The sequence below is a fragment of the Populus trichocarpa genome, chromosome 14 (genome assembly GCF_000002775.5).
Source record: "Populus trichocarpa isolate Nisqually-1 chromosome 14, P.trichocarpa_v4.1, whole genome shotgun sequence".
Classification (NCBI taxonomy): domain Eukaryota; kingdom Viridiplantae; phylum Streptophyta; class Magnoliopsida; order Malpighiales; family Salicaceae; genus Populus; species Populus trichocarpa.
This window is the reverse complement of record NC_037298.2, coordinates 6,929,183-6,950,225: the sequence shown is the minus strand read 5'-3', so window position 1 is coordinate 6,950,225 and position 21,043 is coordinate 6,929,183. Positions and strand designations below refer to the sequence as shown.

General features: G+C 33.1%; 1 protein-coding gene and 1 long non-coding RNA gene across 4 annotated transcripts; one reads left to right on the top strand and one right to left on the bottom strand.

Annotated features, from left to right (window-relative positions):
• Positions 1-7,021: 7,021 nt before the first annotated feature.
• LOC7486797 (rho GTPase-activating protein 3) lies at positions 7,022-11,452 on the bottom strand. Of its 3 annotated transcripts, none has more exons than XM_024585394.2 (6): positions 10,860-11,452; positions 9,689-9,809; positions 9,417-9,536; positions 8,944-9,174; positions 8,330-8,564; positions 7,022-7,776 (listed from the first exon to the last, which is right to left on the bottom strand). In XM_024585394.2, exons 1-6 carry the CDS (start codon positions 11,309-11,311, stop codon positions 7,739-7,741), a joined length of 1,197 nt encoding a protein of 398 aa, XP_024441162.1. In that variant the 5' UTR covers positions 11,312-11,452; the 3' UTR covers positions 7,022-7,738. The 3 variants fall into 3 exon arrangements, with proteins under 3 accessions (XP_024441162.1, XP_024441163.1, XP_002320221.1); XM_024585395.2 differs by having other exon boundaries at positions 7,022-7,744; XM_002320185.4 differs by lacking the exon at positions 7,022-7,776 and having other exon boundaries at positions 7,813-8,564.
• Positions 11,453-11,646: 194 nt separating this feature from the next.
• On the top strand, positions 11,647-12,621 carry LOC112324137 (uncharacterized). The gene is made up of 2 exons (XR_008057309.1): positions 11,647-11,776; positions 11,865-12,621. It is a non-coding gene; the product is annotated as an uncharacterized LOC112324137 (long non-coding RNA).
• The last annotated feature ends 8,422 nt before the right edge of the window (positions 12,622-21,043 follow it).

The window sequence follows — 21,043 nt, the reverse complement described above, 5'->3', positions numbered from 1 at the left end:
AAAATTTAAATCTAATCTAACAGTTGAATTAAAAATTATAACTTTTTTAAGCTGTTATTTTGACATGTTATGACCAAATCTTCTCTTGGATCTAAATTTGTTTTACTAGTTCATGAATACATTAGTTAGGTCATTCACATAATATATCTGAGATATATTTTTATTTAGATATGACAGATCCATACCTAACCACTTATAATCACGCGTCGTCACGGCTTAGGTTATATCAAAGAAATTTCTTTCAAGAAAGAAAATGAAACTTTCTTTTTAGCTACAGAAATAGATTAGAAAGTATCCAATGCGGTAAAGATACAGGAAAAAAAAACGAGACAAAGGAGAGACCCAGAGGTTTCACAGTGTTCTTCCTGGCTACGGTGGGGGGAGAGAGGCAGGTGATGAGTTACCACTACTCGTAGAGAGTAGAGAATGGGATAATATAAAGGGAATTAGAGGGGCGGAGGGCATATCTATGGGAATGCAATTGCAAGAAGGGAAGTGTAATTACGATATGCAAGGAAGGTTGGTGATGGTAGGGCAAAGTGTCTCAGATGAGCTTAATTAGATATGTCAGCGTCGGACATAAAACTGCCACGTGAATGGAAAGCGAGAGGGCCAGTGACTCCTGAGGGGTGCGGGCTCGGCGCAGTGAACTTCTTCTAGCATTACAGTTCACATGATCACCTGCTAACATTTGCGTGGTCTCTCCTTCTTTCATGGCTTTCCGTGCGATTATTTAGAAGTTTGGAACTTGAAACTTCAATAAAGTGATTAAATTGCCCTAGGTTTGGGAAATTCTCCAAGTTTCCATTTTTTTTTCTTTTTGTTTGGTGATGGCTCAATTGACTCGGAGAACACAAGGAGAGGATAGTGTAATTCTTCGTACCTGTATTTTTTTTTGTCCCTATATATATATTTTTTTTGTCCCTACATTTTTTTTTCTTTTTTATTACCAATTCAAAAAAAAAAACTAATAATTAAAAGATGACACTTGTCACTTTAAAATTTAAAATAAAATCCAACTATTCCACGCATGCATAGCATGTGATATTCCACTCTTTTGTTTTTCTAAATTACATTTGATATTTATTTTTACCAAACTAATAATTATCTAACAATAGGATGGGACTAAATTGATATCTTTCAATGTTATAAAGACTGAATCATAATTCTATTTTCAACTTCAACCTCTAGCGACTTAAATCACTTTTAAAAATGAGTAAAAAATATATCAACCTACAAAATTTTATTTTTTCTTGTATTTTTACAAGATCTTTTAACAACAATTGTGATTTATAAATGAAATAGATTAATTTTGTCATTGTCATAAGAAAACAATCCATGGAACTTGCAATTTAGTTTACATTCCAAAATCCAAAATGTTCAAGAATATAATTTTTTAGTGGTTGGATAATGAATTTAATCAAGTATTCTTGTTATTTGATATATTCCCTATAGTCAAGGAAGATGATAACTTGATATATGAATCATGATACTTGCAAAATAATCACTTTTTGTTAGATTTTAGGATCATCAAATGTTTAAGATAATATCCTTGTAGATAAGAAGTGTAATAAATATGTAAAGGAGCATTAAATCTTAAGAACAAGATTGTTTGTTCTTGTTTTGGTATGAAATGAATGTTCTGTAAGAAAAAGTGTTATATGTACATGTTGAGAATTGATAAAATTATGAACTCTTTACCTCGATGGTTCATGGGGTATTTATATCTCACAAATCTTCTATTTTTGTTGGAATTAAGGGGTTGGGAAATAATTTCGTCCTATTAACATTAATGAGATAAATATTTTTTACACGATCATTAATAAAAGATAAATATTTTTTATACATGTATTAATAAAATAAAAATATAGTATGCCATGAAAGATTTTTATACATTTAGAAATGTAAGTGGAGTACAAATTTTATTGAGTAAGTTATTGATATTGTATGCAATATGTAAAATAATACACAACCCTCCAAGGAGATGTACACGGTCTCTTAGTTTTATGGATCCATGCTAATAAGTCTAGGTCAATCAAACATTACTCGAGATTAGACTCAGGCCACAGGTCGAGATCTAAAGGCACCGATATAATGTCTTGATGCTAGGCCCAGGCACGTGACCCAAGCCTAAAGGGCATTAGGCGACCATCATTAAAGTGGGCTTGGGCTAAAAAAAAAGTTTGAAAAAATATTGATCAATTTGGTACATAAATCTTCCTTTTGTTTTATTCCTATATGTTTTACCACCATTATTGCATCATCTTTTTTTTTTTTTGACAAACACTCCTACTAATATTATCAATCCAAAAGCAAACTTAGTATCCTGTATATTAAGGATGTATTTGAGATTGTGGTAGCGGTGACACATCAAAGTGTTTTTCGTTTAGAAATGCATTAAAATGAAGTTTTTTTTATTTTTAAAAAATTATTTTTGATATCAGCATATCAAAATGCTTTGAAAACATAAAAAAATTATTTAAAAAAAAAAATTAAAATGTTTTAGAACACGGTTTGCACCGCGCTCCCAAATACACCTTAAATAACCTATATTTTGTGTGTTATGTGATGCAGCTACGATTTTATCTCTATGACGTGACGACGAGTGTATGGAATAATTTCCATTGTGTTAAGATATTGCTTGTTCAAGTGTTTTATGAAAGTTTTTCCTAAAGTTATTAATGCTTTATTATATATTTTTCAATAGTTTGGATACAAAGATATTAACTAACATAAAAAATGCTTAAAATCAATGTATTTATTTTTTTATAAAAAAACACTTAACAACATTTTCAAATACATACTTAAATTTTTATTTCTTTCTATCTTTATTTTTTTATAATAAACAAATTTGAAGTACAAACTAATATTTTTTATTTTCTTAATTTCATCTTTCAATATTAGATTTTTTTAGGAATTATGTTTTGTATTTTTTTTTCCTTTTTGTTTGGTTAAATATTAGACTCATGGATTTATTTTTTCTCGATTTCAACCTTCAACAGGTTAACCTGAATTGACTCGGGTTTTTTTGAGTTATTTTTTTTAATTGATTTTTTTATTTCATCCTTCAACATTGGGCCAGTTGAAAATTGAGTTTTGTATTTTTTTTTATTTACTTTTTATGAGTTTATCTTGATCTCATGACCTGGATCGAGGGTTTAGCAGGTTGAGCTAAGTTGACTCTGTTATTTTTTTTGTCTTTTTTTTAATTGGCATCATAACTTTTTCCGATTTGCTTTCCATAGAGTTATTCTAATTTTATGAACCGGGTCGTGTATTTGAGAGGCTGACCTGAGTTGACTCGATTTACTTTTTGTTCTTTTTTAATTGAATGTATTTTTTTTTTAATTTCAACCTCTAAAAACTCAATAATTTTTTAAAAATTTTCATCTTTCAATATTAGGATGTTTGAGAATTGTGTTTTTTCAAGTTTTTTTTATGTGGAGTTATCCTAATTTTATAGATTTTGTTTTTTCGATTTCAACTTTCAATATTGGATCTGTTGGAAATGGAGTTTCATATTTTTTTTTTTATGAAGTTATCTCAATCTCCTTACCCAGGTCATAAATTTAACATGTTAGCTCAAATTGACTTGAATTGTTGTTTTGTTTTTTTATGGATTTTTTTATTACATCCTTCAACATTGGGTTGGTTGTAGATTAGGTTATAAAAAAATCATCTTGATCTTATGATTGATTACGGGTTTAGTAGGTTAAACAAAATAGTTTTTTTTTTCTCTTGTTTGAATTTAATAACGGTTTCATGAGCTGAGTTGTAGATTGATATGTTAAACTGTGTTGATTTAACATGTGACAATCTCAATATTTGAAAAAACATATCGTCAAATATGTAACCATATCAATATTTAAAAAAACATCATCTAATATATATTATGTTTTGAGTTTATAATAAAAAAAAACTATTAGAAAACACACTAATAGTGCTAAAATAATTCTTTTTTATGTTAAAAAACTTTGATCCAAATTACAACTACAACACAACGAATGTTAATTATCAACTAGTAGTGCTTTATGGTTTAAAAGCAATGATGAAAGACCCTTTGACGGTTGCTAAAGGAGTGAAGGGAAGCCCTAACTCTAAACCATAAGCCCAATTGGTAAGCCAGTCCACACAATTGTTGTTGTTGAAGTAATTTGGGAGGGAGATAAAGAAATAAAAAAAAAAAAATTGGCTTAGAAATGTGGTAAAAATGATTTTGTAAATGTTTATTCTAGAAAATATGATTTGGTACATGTTTATTATGTATAATAACAAGTCTTATTTATAGAATTCAATCAATGTAATGGAATCATATGACTATTGAGAAAAAATAAACATCTTAAACTAGAATAAGAAGAAGGACACAATAAACCTGAAACAATACAATACAATAGAAACATATGTTATGTTTTTTATATTAATTGAATATTTGTTATTCAATTTAATTTCAATAATCATCCATTAATAAATTAACTAATTACAGTTTTTTTAAAATAAATTCTTTAAAAGAATCAAGTGCCAAGAGTACTCATTATATTGATATCATTAATATTCATATAAAAGACTTACTAATTAAGAGGTCCACTAAGTATCCTACAAGAGAATATATACCCACCCACCATTAATTGTACTCATTTATTTATTACATTACTTAAATTCGAGGTTACAAACACTCTGGATAAACTTTATATTTTCCAATTTCATCACACAAACTACACTAATAATTGTCATCTTTCCAATCCCTTTTTAAAATCATCCGAATCCCATACATATATAATAGGATTGACCTAAATCACATGATTTTTCGATTTGTAATTAAATCCTTGTTAATTAATACAAGAAAGGCTAAAATTGTTAGGAAAGATACAGTTTTTATTTAAGAATTGTAAGAAGAGCTACCCATTTTGATTATTTTATTTTCTCTCTTCGATAACGTCTATTTAACAACCAGGAATAGAAAAATATATAGGAGAGATTGCACACATAATCTCTTGGTAAATTTGGCCATGCCTCCCGAACCTAGCTAAATATTGAAATATATTCTTCTTTATGTCATATACATTCACGATATCGGACAACTTTATAGTTCTCTCTCTTTTGTGCAAGAATAATTTAGGGATTTGATTTCTTGAGTGATCAAATGAGGTAATATCATCTCACTTTGAGCGACAAAAACATAAGCTATTCTTTAGTTAGACAAGCTGGAATGCCGTTTGTGTTGGTTAGAAACCATTTAGCAGCATCTGGAGTCTGCTATTAATCATTCGGGATTGAAAACTATTTGAAAATGCAAAAAAAATTAAAAAAAATCCAATTGCATGCATCTAGCTTTAATTTCTTTAATTTATATTTTACTTGTGCTTGTAAGCTCATGTCGCTTTTCTTTTATATAAATAACGGGTGGCGTGTAGGTTTTGGCATTAAATTGCAGCCTCGTATAAAAAGTATTGAAGTGTTTGAAATTATAGTAATAATTATTTTTTAAATTTTTTTTTATTTAATAGTATATTAAAAAATATTTTTTTTATGTTTAGCATTAATATATCAAAATAATACAAAACTACAAAACAAAAAATATTAAAAAAAATTTCAAAAATATTTTTTAAATACAAAAATAAAAACCCTCTAACTTTTTATACTTTGTCAATGTTTTTTTAAAAGGAAATGTAGCAATCATTGGTTTGAGTTAAGCACGCATAAAATGACGCCCTCGAAGAAAAGAAATGAAATAAAAAAATTATATTGCAGCCGTACTCATACAGAAGCAAGCGTGGGCGATGTTGGTTCTCTTTTCTGGGAAAGTAACAAGTTCAATAATCATCGTAACTTTTTATGCATGGAATACTTAGTCCTGCTTAAATCTTACCTTACCAAGATTTAAAATGACGCCCACAGTTTTATTGCCGAATCCCTGGTAGGGTACTCCTGCCAACCTTCTTCGACTGAAAACCTATTAAAAATGAACAAGATCTTAATCTCAAAAAAAATAAAATATAAAATGAACAAGATCTTTAGGAATTGAAGAAAGAATTGAACAAGAGATCTTCCAGTCACATGTCATTTGAGAAATAGAAATAGGTTGTAAATTTATAGATGGTTTAGGGTTCCTGAGCTTTTGTGAAAGCAATGTATTATAAACTTAATAATTCGTGTTTAGCTTTTTCCTGGAAAAAAACTCAATAAAACATATTTACTTTTGAAGTTTGAACTTTGCCCTTGGAACAATATTTGTAGGATATTTTTTAAATGTGTTTTTTCTAAAAACACTTAAAAAAATTGTTTTTTTCAGTTAAAAAATAATTTAAAAAACACCTTGAAAAGTAGATCGTAACTTAAAAAACACCGCGGAAGACCCGGGTATATAGGGTTGGGCCAAAAACCAATAAAAAATTGGGCTGATACGGAATTTACAGCGTAATCCATTTATGAGAATAAAAGCCCAATTATTTAGAGCTTAAAGAAAGCCCGTGTAGTGGCCTTGGATTGGTTGAATCCAACCTCCTCGGGCTTTTAATGCGAGGTTACTGTGGCAGGCTGGTAACCATTTTTCCATTACACATTTTAAAAATTGGAATTTTCTATTTTTGTGTCAAAATTTGTCATTTTTACCCGAATTTATGTTATGCATTTGCAATCAATGGTTTTAAATTAATTACTTAATACAAATACCAATCTTAAAATTCCAATTATAGTATCTAATTTAAAAGATTTCTAGGTATTGGATTCCTTCATATTCTGCACGCAACGAAGCCGTGACCATTACAGAACATCCATAATGACCTGCTTTGCCTTGTCCACGACTGGCACCAAAGCTGTGATTTAAAAAAATAAATCATTTCTTTCTGGATTTCTATGGGATCGTCTAGAACTAGCTGATCATAAGATCTTGTCGTGGTCTAGAATTAGTTGATCGGGTCTGGTTAACTAAACATAGGAGAATGTAATTCCCATTTCGAAATCAGTCAAGATCGTTTCAGAATTCTGTGCCATTCTGAAATTTCTGTGTGATATATGAAACGCATTTAACGAAAATGTCCTTTTTTATAGCTATAGCGTTGTAGAAAATGCCTGCTGCGACTACATGACCGGGCTCAAGCGCATGGAAGACCGAGGTTCTTTCCTAATCATATCTTAAGACAGTCAGGTTTCTCCCCAGATGAGGTGGTTTTGATTACACGATATCGATCAACTTCCATGGAAAATGACGTTGCAAATCCAATGCCAGGTAACTGGGAGCTTTTCAGGATGTGAATTTTCGGACCTGCTTTTCTGCCAGCATCTACTGTTTCTGGACCAGACTTGCTTGTGTTACATGTATCCTGGCTTCCTGCTCACTTCAAATCCTCTTTCTTACTTGCCACTAAACTACGATGAATGGAAAACAAGTTTCTCCTTGTGTTGCTCCTAAAACTTTGACTATTGCAATAACTTGTGTCAGTACAGTTTAAGGTATACACATACAGAAAACTAGATCACATTTGGGGTGACGACGTCCTTATTATTCAATCCAAACCACAAGGAAATTGAATTAGCTTATCCTTCCAAATTCTTTTGAGCAGTCTTCCACCTTCCTGGCCTAAAACGAAGCTAAATAGAGGAGAACAGTCCGTTTTCAATACACTAGACATTCTGCCTCGGCAAACCATCTAGTTAGTGATTTCTCTCTAATATTCGGCGGCATTATCATCTCTTCTAGGCCTTGAAATCCCATCACATTAGATTCAGACAGCTGTTGATGTCAAACCTGCATAATTTTCCTTAAACTTCTGTCAAAACCTCCAACACGATTATGAAAGAGGGAAAACAAGTAAGGAATCATAAAAGGTGAGGGTCATCCCTCAAGAGTTATTGTTCATATAGCTAAAGCTGCAGTTAGGGCCTTCATACAAATTAGAGATTTTTTTTTATCTGACTACAGAATTAAGCAAACACTGACATCTATTCCACAACAATCTTTAGACAAGCAACCATGAACTCAACATATATATGGTACAAGCCGGGACACAACTGATAAATCACGCCCAAGCTTCTCCGCCTCTTCCCCTAGTATTTACAATTCCAATACCACGAGTCTTCTTAACTGGTTTACTCAACTGAAATACAGGGTGTATGCATAGCCTCCTCACCCCTTTTCTAAAACTTAGCCAATCTCCACTATCATATTCACCTTTGCATCCACTGTCTAGGGTGCCCATTTCACGGAAAGGGGGGCTGCTACTTGAAACAGGCTTAAATTCCTCTTCTCCATCACCTTTCTTCTGAAATCTCCAATATTTTTCCTCAGTGTTGGATTCTAATCTATTCATAGTGGCAGGCCTCAAGAACTTACCAGTGGAAGGTATCTCAGGTGCACCAGCGTTGAGTGATATTTTACAGAGTTCTTTGCTGTTTAAGTTTGAATGACAGGCCGATTCACTCTTGTCGCCTGGGGAATCTGAGCATGTCGAGAGCAACCTAAGCTTTGCACTGGATTCCTCTCTTTCCCGGAGTGTTTTTAAGATCAATGTCTTGAGCAAGTTCATTACTTGCACGGCATGTATCAATGCGGTCAAAGGATCAGCCATCTGCATCATAAGAATATTACATCTTAGATATATAATAACTAAAAAATGTTATGTATTTGCAAACAAAAGGGAATTTCCTTCGTTACAACCACAGCGTCGGCTTGTGAAACCCCATACATCTGTGAGTTCTATTTAAATGTGTATAAAATCAATTAGAAATGATGATTGTTAGCTCTCGTCAATAGTCCGTTGTCCATATGCTAGGAGCTAATGGAACATATGGTCATCTTTTGTGATCATTCAAAAGAAGCAGTTGGCCCATCCATTTTTTCATTCAAAATCATAGAAATTATTTAATGGAAAAATAATATACTGCTTAACATGAGGGTAACTTTCCAACAACAACCAACTAGAACCAACTAATACAAATTCAACAAACCTGCGTCATGTTGGGTGCAAAAACCATAGCAATGTTGCGTGCATTCATCTTGTTATACTGTTCGTGCTCCACGACATCTGCCATCAAATTGATTGCCCAATCAAATAGTGCAGCTTCTGTCAGAGGAAGTTGCTTCACAAGTTGAGTGCAGTCATCTTCTGTGTTGCAGTGCATTACCTGTTCTGGTGTGATAGAATCGAGCACCCCAGACGGTAGTTCTCTAAACCATGCCTGGATATAACAAAAAAAAAAAGAGGCAGCGTACAGTTCAGAAAGGGGGAAAAAAGGGCAAAGTGACAGTATTATATAATTAATTATGAAATAAAGTGAAATGTCTAATATATTGGCAACCAGCGAAGAATATATGTCAAGTGATAAAAGAAACAGAGAGAATTTGATGACACAGAATCATATTCCCACAGCTGATTTACTGACCATTTTGTCAAACAATGTCAACATGTCATATGGCATACCTTTATTAAACCTGCCAAGCAATGGACTTCAATTCCACGAGGCACTACACCTTTGTTTAGCTGGTTTCTGACATACTCCTCCCGACCATTCTCAGCATTTATTCGGAAAATCCCTTCTGCCTTGGAAGCAAACACAGCGAAGAAAAGCCTCAATTTTGAACAGGAGTGACGAGTAGCAGTACCGATACTAGTTTTTTTTTTTTAATATAGAAATGGCAAGCAGCAGACTGAAGATAAATTTCCTTTGAAGCAAAGTAGGAACATAAACATACCTTAAGTCCTCCTTCTATATATAAACGCTCTTGCATCATTAGAAGAATAGTCGGCACACTGTTCCCTTTGTCATCATGAGAACATTGCATCGACTTGGCAGAAACTCCAAATACATTTGCACTGGAAAACAGAGGATCGATGTATCGTGTAAGCCAAGAAGATATCCACTGCTGACTAATCCAAGAAGCAGGACTAAAAAATGATGCAAGGGAATTTAAAATTCAAAGAATCAGAACCAGTACTAGCAGATATCACATGTTTAATCAAAATCTTAAGTAATTCCTCCATTCCATCATCAAAATCAGCTCCGTTAAACCATTGTTCATATGACCAAAAACGAAATCACATCTAATCCACAAGGATCATACAACCAACAGTGCATATATTCATCCTACACCCCCTATTAACAATGCAAACTAAAAATTGTCTTTGCGTGTGCATACAAACTAGACCATCAGTGGGTATATGTTGACATTCACTGTATTCGGTCAAAGGGAGGAGGAAAAAGAAGTCTTTTACTTGCCATTTACTGTCCTCTACCTGAGTGAAAATATTGATGAATTCAGTTACTCTCAGAGCTGAACTAGTTGTTGAAAAAGATCCTTATTTGAAAAACATGATGATCAAGATTAATTTACATGTTCACAAGCCAGCCTTAAATCAGCGGCAATCTTTTCTTATAAAACAGGTCCATATCTCAACCAAGACATCCAATATAAGTAACTCCATTACAACAGGGGAAAAAAAAGACTCTCCCTTATAACAGTAACAGTCCAAGAACAGGTCTTTACTTTTTAGGATTTCATGCGATCTTGCTACTGCCGAAGCTTTGTAACAGTTGCTTATTTCATTAACCATGCTCAGGCAAAAAAAAAAAAAAAATCTTATCCAAGCTATATTGTTATTTGGATCATTTATAGCCTCTATCCTATAGGCTATTACACTGTTACATCTCCTGAAATACTCACCAGGCACGGGAAAAAAAAGTTTTCTTGAAAAAAAAAAAGAAACCAAATGATATATTTTCTTTGCAATTAATATTCAAATAATTTTTATGCTTTCTTAATTAATCACATCATCTACTAATTATTTTCTTTCATAATTCACCTCGTAGTTATTCCAAATAATTTTTCATAAGAAAAGGAAGTAAAAAAATAAATAAATTTAAACCTGGCGCTAGGGACCTTGCAAGGAACCTCAGGCTCAAACTCAGTAGGCAAACCAAGGAAACCATTAAACCTATCAAAAGTCACGTGAGACACGTGCCTAACTTCAGTAGGCCAGCTTATATCCATGGAAGAAACATCCTCTCTTTCCACGCTGCATGTCACCAACGACTTCCTTAACGCCGTTACCAAAACATCTAGAATTGCGAACTCTTTATTGCTATTTCCGTTTCGACCTCTCTCACTCCCTCCCGTTCCTTCTCTCGACCCAATAAACGGCGTTGATATCGGGTTTCCAGAAGCATCACTATATAATTCTTCTTCATCATCCTCGTCCTCGTCCTCTTCTCCGTCTTCAGTGCCGTTTCGGTGAAAGAAGGGAGATGGAGGGGGGGCAGAGTTGGACTCGGTGAGTCCGACGAGTCCGCAAGATTTGGATCGGAAAAGCCGAGTCATTTTGGTTGAATGTGTTTTTTTTTATTTATTTAGAAAAATGGCGAGCTAGTGAGTGTGATATAATTGCGAGGAGTGTGGGATGGAATATATTTTATTCATGAAAACAATGGGGAAGGTCAAGACTTAAAAATTAAGAGGGGGGGGGGGGTTGTGGAAATGTGGTATTATTATTATTATTAATAATATTAATGGAGTAATACGAAAGAAGGGATTTGGTGAGAAGAATGGAGGGGGTGGTAGAGAAGTTTGGTGGAGGAGGAGATGATGATATGGTTTTTGAGGTGGGGTGGGGTGATAAAGACCCTTTGTATTTTGGTGAATGATCGAGCGAGCGAGCGAGCGAAAAGTGGAGGTGACAGTTAAGGCTGCATCTTGACACGGAATTAAGGAAGGGAGGAAGCAAGCAAATGAAGAAAGATAGTTGAAAAAGAGACGACTAGTAGCAGTAACAGTAGACAGGACAATGTATGCGTGTGAGTGTGTTTTGGTTTTTTGGATTTTATTGGTGATTCGTTAATAAAGTATGGCTAGGTTTTCGACATGTAAATTACAGAATAAGGAGACTGTCTAGCAAGTAGCTTCAGACAGGAAGGAGGAAGACAGCAAATGAATGGCGAGATTCTGTACCATGGTACACCCTCTATTTATTTATTGATTTATTTGCCTTACAAATCTCTGCTTTCTTTTCTCTTGTTTTCTTTTTGTTGAGGGATGATATTTTCGCTCTTGTGCGAACATAATAGTATCAAGATAAGAAATACACATCATTTTTGGAGGAGGCAAAACATATCTTTTATCGAGAGGTTTGATAGAATTTGACCGTACAATGCGACAGTTTTTCTTCGTTTTAACTGATAAAATCTGTTCATCATGATTTCTCTTTCATTTACTGAGCAAAACACAAACTAAGAAGTTACAAGAAAAGCAGGCGGTCAATTAGTTAAGATGGTAAAGATCGATCTGGATAACGGGCTAGGTTTAGTTTTTCCGATGCTGACACGCCTAATCAAAGCAAAACTGGAAGAGTGCGCCATCTTGCAGGTGAGCATAGAAGAAGCACTTAAGAGGGGAGCATGGAATCTGGATTAATGGCTGGTTTAGAGTGAAGCTTTGATGATAGCATATACCTCAACTACTGTACAGCACACAAGTGACTATTCTTGTCCCTTTCGTATCCGTGTATATATATATATATTGATGCAGTAGTTTAACTAATCTTAGTTGATTGTTTATTTTGATGATGTGGTGAGATCGAAGCCTTGATCTGAATCTAAAAATATTGGCTTATAATTTTAAGGATTCCTAAAACATTTCTAATCTTCTTTGCCTTTTCCAGGGCATATATAATATTGCAAACGGTGTTTGATTAGTTCAATTATCTGACGTTGTTTCGAGCGTGAATTAGGGAACGAGAAAATTTCTTCTGGCTGCGAAACTCTGCAAATTGCAGAACTTTTTATCAAACCCGTCAAGTTATAATTGGAAGGTATGTGGGGCTTACGAAATTCGAAACGATTAGCCATCAAATCAAACCTTCATCTTTTAGAAACACATTAGGAGGGGCAGGGCAACTTGCTTTGGGAATGAGGATTTGGATCTAGTTAATGTCTGAAACTTGCTTGTGCTTTGCTGTTTTGTATATTGCTTGCCAATCCCCAAACTCCGGTCACATGGTCACATGGAGGTGTTCCTTTCGTGTTCCTTGTGGGCTCTCTCTTCTGTGCAGGGATAGTCTCAAATGTCACATTTAAGTTTCTGCTATGTGTGGACACTGGTCCTTACGGGCCCATTCAATTTCATTATCCACAACCCTTTCTCTTTTTTTTTTTAGTTTAACTTCCAGGCTAACTTGCGCACACTTTGACTAATCCCACGAGTCTTGAAATTAACGATCATGTAAGCCTCCAGTAACCATAATATGAACAACCATAAGACTCGAACCTGAAATAAAAAAAAAAACAAATCTCTTGATCTCAACTTTTTATAATCAGCACCCTGTTTTTTTCTCTCTCTAATTGATTCCTGGAAGCAAAAAGTAAATATTTAAATTATGATTTTAACTGTGCTGCAGCTCACCATCAATCCTTATCCAAAGCAAGGGCGACACGGAATATCGGGATATCATTTTTGCTTTATGGTGGTACATAAAAATTCAAAAAAAAAAAAAAGTACTTTGCTAAGCCGTCTGGGGTGGCCGGAAACTCCAGTCATTTAAGCTTCATCTCTAGCCTTTTAGGGGAAACGGCTGGAATTTCTCTCTCTTTTCTCCCCTTCCCTCTCTTTCTTTTTCTTCATTTTCTTGCTTAATTTCCAGTGTAGGTTATCCATGTCTCGGCACACATCTCTAAGCTTTTTTTTAGTTTCCAAGACTATGCAGTATGCCAATTCATTGTTTTTAAGCAGAGCGAGCACCACATTTCTAAGTCAAAGATTGTTTCCTATATCTGGCAATCATCTTCTTTACCAAGCTTAAGCATTACAGCCTTCACCAATTATATAACTTCATTCTCCACAAACATACCTGCAACTACAACATACAAGATAAGCAGACGTGACCAATATATATAAATATTTAATTTGGTCACCATATCAGCCAGGGAAATCATTTCATACATGAGCATTAATCACCTAATAATAATTCCAAGAACTGCCATCAACTATACAACAAATCATACAAGTTTATAGACTAAAATACATAACATACAAATACACAATTCATATAATTTTCATTATACTTTCTCTTAGTGCATATTATTTTCTCCTCCTGTGTGTATTTAATTAAGTATTGGAGTGTCTCCTTTACCCACAAAGGATTTATTTTGAACCACTCGGACTAATTAAGGACAAAAACCTATATTTGTCACCACCTCATGACACAACCATGAAAAACCCAATTATCACGTGAAGTTTTTTATCACTTTACACACCTCAAATCATATCAAATTCCTAAAAATTAATTTGGCAAAACATTAATTAATTAGAAGTTATAAGTTCTAAAGATAATAAATGATAGTAAGCATGAAAAAATGTATCCTCTACACCAATTATTCAATTTGTATGAATTATTTTCTTATAACATATATTCCTCGCTAGCTATCTTGCTCACCCCACCTGGAAAAAAAAACAAAAAAACAAAAACCTAGTCCTAGTGACTAAGAATCGAGTTGACCTCGCCTTGAACATGAAAAAAAAAAGGTGTATTGTTTCTGCTAATTATAAAAGTGTAATTTTACTCGGGGAATCTTATTAATTACCTTGATAGATACGTATATATATTGGTACACTTACTTGACAATACTAAGAAACACTCGGTCCAAGAGAAGGTGTGACTTGTGAATGCATGTATTGTCATGCAAATGCAGCTGTCTTGCATTGCTAAAATCACAAGTGCTCGATGTTCTACCGCTGGTTCTACATGGTCCCAAAATGCGACTCCTTCTTGATGTGTCGTATTGGTGTTGCCCGCTACAGCTACAGCTACAGTTCGGTCATGGCAGTATTATAAGTCACGAGAAAACATCGAATGACGTCCACTAATACATAGCCCAACTCTGCCTGTAAATATGAAAAAACAAAAAAAAACAAAAAACATCACATGTAATTCGAATCATGAATAACTCCAATTCCGGCCAAATTATATATATTACGATGTTAATACATAGTTCCAGTAGCTGTCAGGTAGAGATCAGAACTCGGCAACGACGATGGCGTCTACCAGGCAATCCCCTATTGCATGCTTGGCCTGTCTTCCTTGGGGTTTTTTTCGGTGGAATCACTGCTATTAGTTTAATTAGCCACTACTCTAATTTTGGTCTTTTAAAATGTTTCCAAATGTCTTCCTAATCAAAAACATAATGTTCCATGTAAGACGATGCGGGCATCCTGCATAAGACAATTGTACCACTTGTTTATTGCGCTGTAGACGAAGTAATGTTGGAGAGACCATGCATGGATTCAATAACGCAAGCCTCAACACTGAGAGAATTGTATTTATATAAATTGTTCTTTTTTTGCACTTTGTCTGTTTGTAATAACCCACCTAGCTATAATGCATATAGATAACCACGTCCTTATCTCTATGTGCATGTATTTGATTTTATATTTAAGAATATTTTTCCTTTTTTTTTTTTTGCTTGCCTGCTGGGTCCGAATTTCCCTATGAGAGTCTCCAAGTGGATGAGTAGTGGGATTTATTTTTCTAGCTAGCTTATGTTTACACGTCAATGATTTTCATTTGATGTGACAACGGAGATGGATTTGATTTAATTTAATAAAAGTGGTGAGATGTTTATAGACTTAAAACTCTTCCTAGTACACTGACCTTCTCTTTTTTGTATTGGTAGAGTACTAATTATATCACATAAACTAATCAGATCGTAACTTTCTTTTTTTGGGCTTGGGCATTTTTGCATAACAGAGAAAAAGAATACCATCACGTCAATCTCGAAGGATTTCTCCTATTTTTGGCTCAAGTGTCAGTTAATTTCTTGTAATTACTTGTTAATTTACACACAAATTAATGAACTGCAAGAAATCAAATTGTTGTCCAAGATATATTTATATATTAGATAATTAACCAAGTGACCATATATATATAAAAGAACATGATAATCTTGTAATCAAACAAAGATAGCATATATATTAAACAAATATGTATAAACTTGTATAAAAAGTTGAAAAATAGCACAAACCGAGTATGCATATTAATTAATCATGCATAAAAAATATATTTAAACAAAACTTGTTTAGTGCACTTATTTTTTGAAGTTCTTAAAATATAACCTGAGAATTTTGTGTTTGTGGTGTTGTTAATTATTAATTATTTGACCTTGAAGTTGTTTTGTTGTTACTCATTTAAGGAACCAAGGAACCTCTCTGTAATGACTTGTTCTAACACTAAGAATGAGTAAATCCTACTTTTAATTTGAAATTTAAAATGCACATACACTGACCATTTCTTAAATTAATTTCCCAACAAATGCTACTATTGAATAAAGACATGAAACAGATCATCTAACTTCCATTACCAGAGCAATTAATAAATTCAGTGTCAGCGTGAACTAAACAAAACGTGGTAGATATACGAGGCCTTTTGTATTTGCCCTTTCGAGACATATATATAGTATGGTAGTTGCTGCAATAAACAGTATTTCAGCATCTTCAAAATATGCATGATTGAGTAATTATGATCGACGATGGGTGGTTATGGCTGATCCCAACACCCCACCAACTCTTTTTACCATCTAAAGCTTCCTGTTTTGGCTTGCTCTTAAAGCATCACAGGCCATGTTATTTGCCATTTCATGCAAAAGCCAAAAAGGAAACGCCGAAGGCGAAGGGGTCTGGTGCATATATGAATATGATTTTTGCCATCTCTGAATGAATTCCTTTTAAGCTACTCAAAAAATCCGCAAATCCCCACATTCATGTAACTTAATCTCTTATGTAACGGCTTAACTAAACCACCAACCAAGAATAAGCATCTTAACGGATCCATGTTTGAGTCTCAAGACATTAGAAATCAAGAATTAAGGCAGCAAATGGGAGTTGATTTCCCAAATTTCCACTGAGATTTAAAGAAGACTTTGACTCTCTCCAGAGATGGTGGTATTTCTATGTCTATGATGATCAGGGGTCGATTCCTCCCATTGATTAAACCTTAAGATAATTGATGAAAAATAATTGATTTCAAGTTTCAACGATTAGCGAAGTGGATTTGTTGGATTTTCAATTACTACAAGTAGACAATGGCGTTGGCACATTTGGGTGTCTTACGTGCATGCTACAGGTCAAATTATTACTTAATTTTTTCCTTCCGAAGTCGTGTTAAGATTGTTGCGCAACTAAAGAGTATCGCAACCGGACTCCAATTGAAAAACTATAGCTAGATTTCTTTTTCAAGTAACTAAAACTACAGCTGAAAAGGTGCTAAAACTAGAAAATTAAAAGATAATTGATGACTAATCTGGCTCCCACTGTTATTTATTTCCGAGTGGGCTTAAATACATGTTCAAAATACAGGCCCATGATTCTCCGTTAATTTACGAATCAAGTTAGAGAGATCAGCCTTGTAGATGTAGCTAGAGTATTTTATATAGCTATATAACAAGATGTATAAGAAAATAAAATATAAAAATATATGTTTGATCATCGTCTTTTGATTAGATAATTGAAATAATTTTTGGATTGCCTAGAGTTGTTAAATTCCTTGATATATTCCTTTTACCCATTAGAAAATCTTAAGTGTGCATCGTGTGTTTATTTATTATGATGCATGAGTTGTGATAAAAAAAAATATATAAAATATATGTTTGATCATCTTTTTTTATTACATAATTGAAATAATTTCTTGATAGTTTACAGTGGTTGAATTCCTTGATATATTCATTTTACTCATTAGGAAATTTTAAGCGTGATGGTGATATCGTTGTTGAAATCTTAAGTGTGGAGTGTCTACGTGTGTTTATTCATTATGATACTTGAGTTGTGATAAGGATTCCCAATCCATTTTATGTGTTCAATTTTTTGTTTGTTTTGTATTGTATAGTGTATTTAATATTTTTTTTTTCTAAGAACTCAACCTGAGATTGGATGACCTGTTAAATGATTTTTATTTTTGGATGTTGATTATCGAATAATAAAATTAATGGATACACGTTCATGTCTCTTATTATGTTGTTTTTGCTTTTTTTATGGTGTTATTTACTGTTATTTATTTTGAGAACCCAATCCAAGATAAGATGATTGGTTCTCGGCTCCTATCCTCGAACGTTGGTTATTGAATATTAAAATTAGCAATTACATGTTTATATCAGGTTCAACACTTATCCTTTGATCAAAGTGAGAATTAGGCCATCTTCGTATTTAAATTCAAAACCACCTTTTAATTTAAATTTAAAATTATTGGATTTAAACCATCCCCATTTCATTTCAAAACAAAAAACAATGCATATCTTAGATAAAATGAACAAAGTAATTATATATTTTTTATTATATAATCAATCTCTTATCCAAGATATTAGATAAATTTATTAAGGTTTTATAATTGCTATAAAAAAGATGGTGATTTTTTTTATCATTTTTAATTTTTAATTCATCGATATATTTCAATATATTTAATAGAGTAAAATGTTATGTCAGGTTTCTATTTTATCTCTTCTATGTAAAACAAATATAGATTCCATGGTGTATATTTTGCAAAACACGGGTGAATGATATACTTAAACCAAAAATAAATAAAATGATAGACAAATAAGGAAAAAAAAAAAAAGTAAATCCTTGGACCAAGTTGGGCAAACTAGCCTAGATCCAGTGTAACCTCTGCTGCAGTCCATCCTGCTAGTAGAAACAGTCTAACCCAAAATCCCATCAAGCCCATGACTAGCAAAGCTCCAAAAGGTCCAAAACAACAGCAGTTCATCTTTTGTTTTGTGGGCTGATTGATACTTTTCGAGGAGGCATTCTAGATTTGGAATTATGTATTCCCTTCGTCTTAGGTACGCTCGAAATATAATTAATAGTACTTTCCAACGTTACTCTTATTTAATTTTGAAATTAAATAATTATCACCAAAAAGATTTTGTTTTCGAATGAAATAAACATCACTAAGAAGATTTTTTTAGCCAACATGAAGGTGACAGAAAAAAAAAGAACAAATTAAATATTCCAGCGAGAAGTCATTGCATATCAATTGTGGAATGATTATATATAATAGTCATTAAAAATTTACTGTATCTTAATAAATATTATTCATAGATATAAAACTTTATAATTAATATACTCTAAAAGCGGAAAATATTATTTTTTATGTTTATTCTTGTATCTCATTTAATTTAATTAGATGGAAGATTTCTCTCGTATTAATGATAAAAAAATATTTGTGTATCTTAAAATTTTAAGAATTAATATTATAGAAAACAAGTTTAATTTGAACATAATTTTTATTTTGTTATTAATTTTTCTCCAAATAGAAAACAATAACCTAAGCACGTTTCCCAGTTTTCTGGGTTAGAAAAACATTCTGAAATTTTAAGAAATTAACATTTTTTTTAATTTTCTATTAGAGAATAAAAACTGGAAAAAAAAACTAAAAAATTGTTTGGTGTTACAGGGTCTTAGGTTCTCCAATGACGTTTTCCTTGTTATTTAATAATCCTAACATCGATCGAGTGCCGGAATTAAGAAAATAAAACATGCGTATGGCCAATTTTTATCGCCATTTCGATGCTACCTTGTGACGACTCCGCTGGGATAATCTATGCATGTTGCATCATTATCAGCATCAGCACACCTCGTCTTTCACTTTTACAAGTTAAATGATGACGATCTGTTTGCTTTCAAGTAGTTGTATAAATTAATTACTGATAGAACTAATTACATGAAAGTTTCAACTCTCGAGTTACATGGCTCAACGTCTTACGTAGGGTTTGTCAGCATGTGCTGGAGTAGAGTTAGGTCCATGTATCAATCACGGCTGGTCGCTACTGGATCATCACGGCTCAACAATCAGATTTCGTGTTGCATGATTCTTGCGGGTGAGCTCTTGTATTCAGGGTGGGGATCGAGTTGGCTAAGTTACTAGAGAAGAGTGTGATTCCTTGCTGGAGAAAAGAAAAGAGAGACAGGAACGATTGTTCATGGGCTCCAAACTGGATTGGGAACTCTTCCTGCCTAATTATTTATCAATCTCTATATATTTATAGCGGTTGAATAATAACCACTCATCGTTACTAAGATTAAAAGTTTATGCACGTCTAATGTATTTGATGATGGATTGAAGTCGAGGAGGAACGCTCTACATGACCAAAAAGACAGTTGGAAACATTTCCAGTTGGGGCAAGTTAATTTGCTCTGACCATTTCTAAAATAATGATTTATTTATGTTAATATACCATTTCGTCTTTTACTTAGCTAATGATGGATCAAATAAAATACACCTAAAAAATTCTCTACGAAGATAAGAGCTCAAAAAACACTTAAGGAACATGGGCGTCAGAGCCTAGCATGTTTGGATCTGGGCAGAGTGTCTGGACCCGCTTTCACCTCTCATGGTCTCGGGCTATCACGCTCGAGCCCAGCGTGTTTAGATCTAGATTGCGCACCTAGACCCACTTTCACCTTCCATAGGTTTAGGCACTTTGCCTGAGCTCAACACTCACCATGGAGTTTTTCTCGTAACCCATACGGGTCTCTCAGTATTTTATATTAATCAAATACATATTATTTTGAGTAAAATACAACTCAAAATATCATAAATATGAAATTACACTTCAATCATTCCTCTCTACGAAATGACAAGATATATGAGCTATAAATATACCCTAAAACCTTTTTTTTAAAAAAAGTTCACAATCTCTTCATTCTCTACTGCATATGTATTTTTAGAGTATCTCTCTATAGGATATTATTGTATTTTTTCTCTTTATAAAGTAACTGATTTTACCATCAGAGAGTCCTCTTATCCATCAAAAAGGACATTTTATATGTACCAGCTACCGGTCACTTGGTTTACTAAACATGATCTACTACCAATTACCAATCCTCTAAACTTTGCATGGAAAGTCACTAGATACATTCACTATAAAGAATGGATTAAATTGTTTGAACTAAGAGATCAACTAATTATTCAATGCGTCAATTTTATTCCTAAACATCTTAGAATTCTCAACTCAAAACACTTATGAAATGGTTCAAAACACAATCAAACCAAAAAATATATCTCGAGCCTAGTAA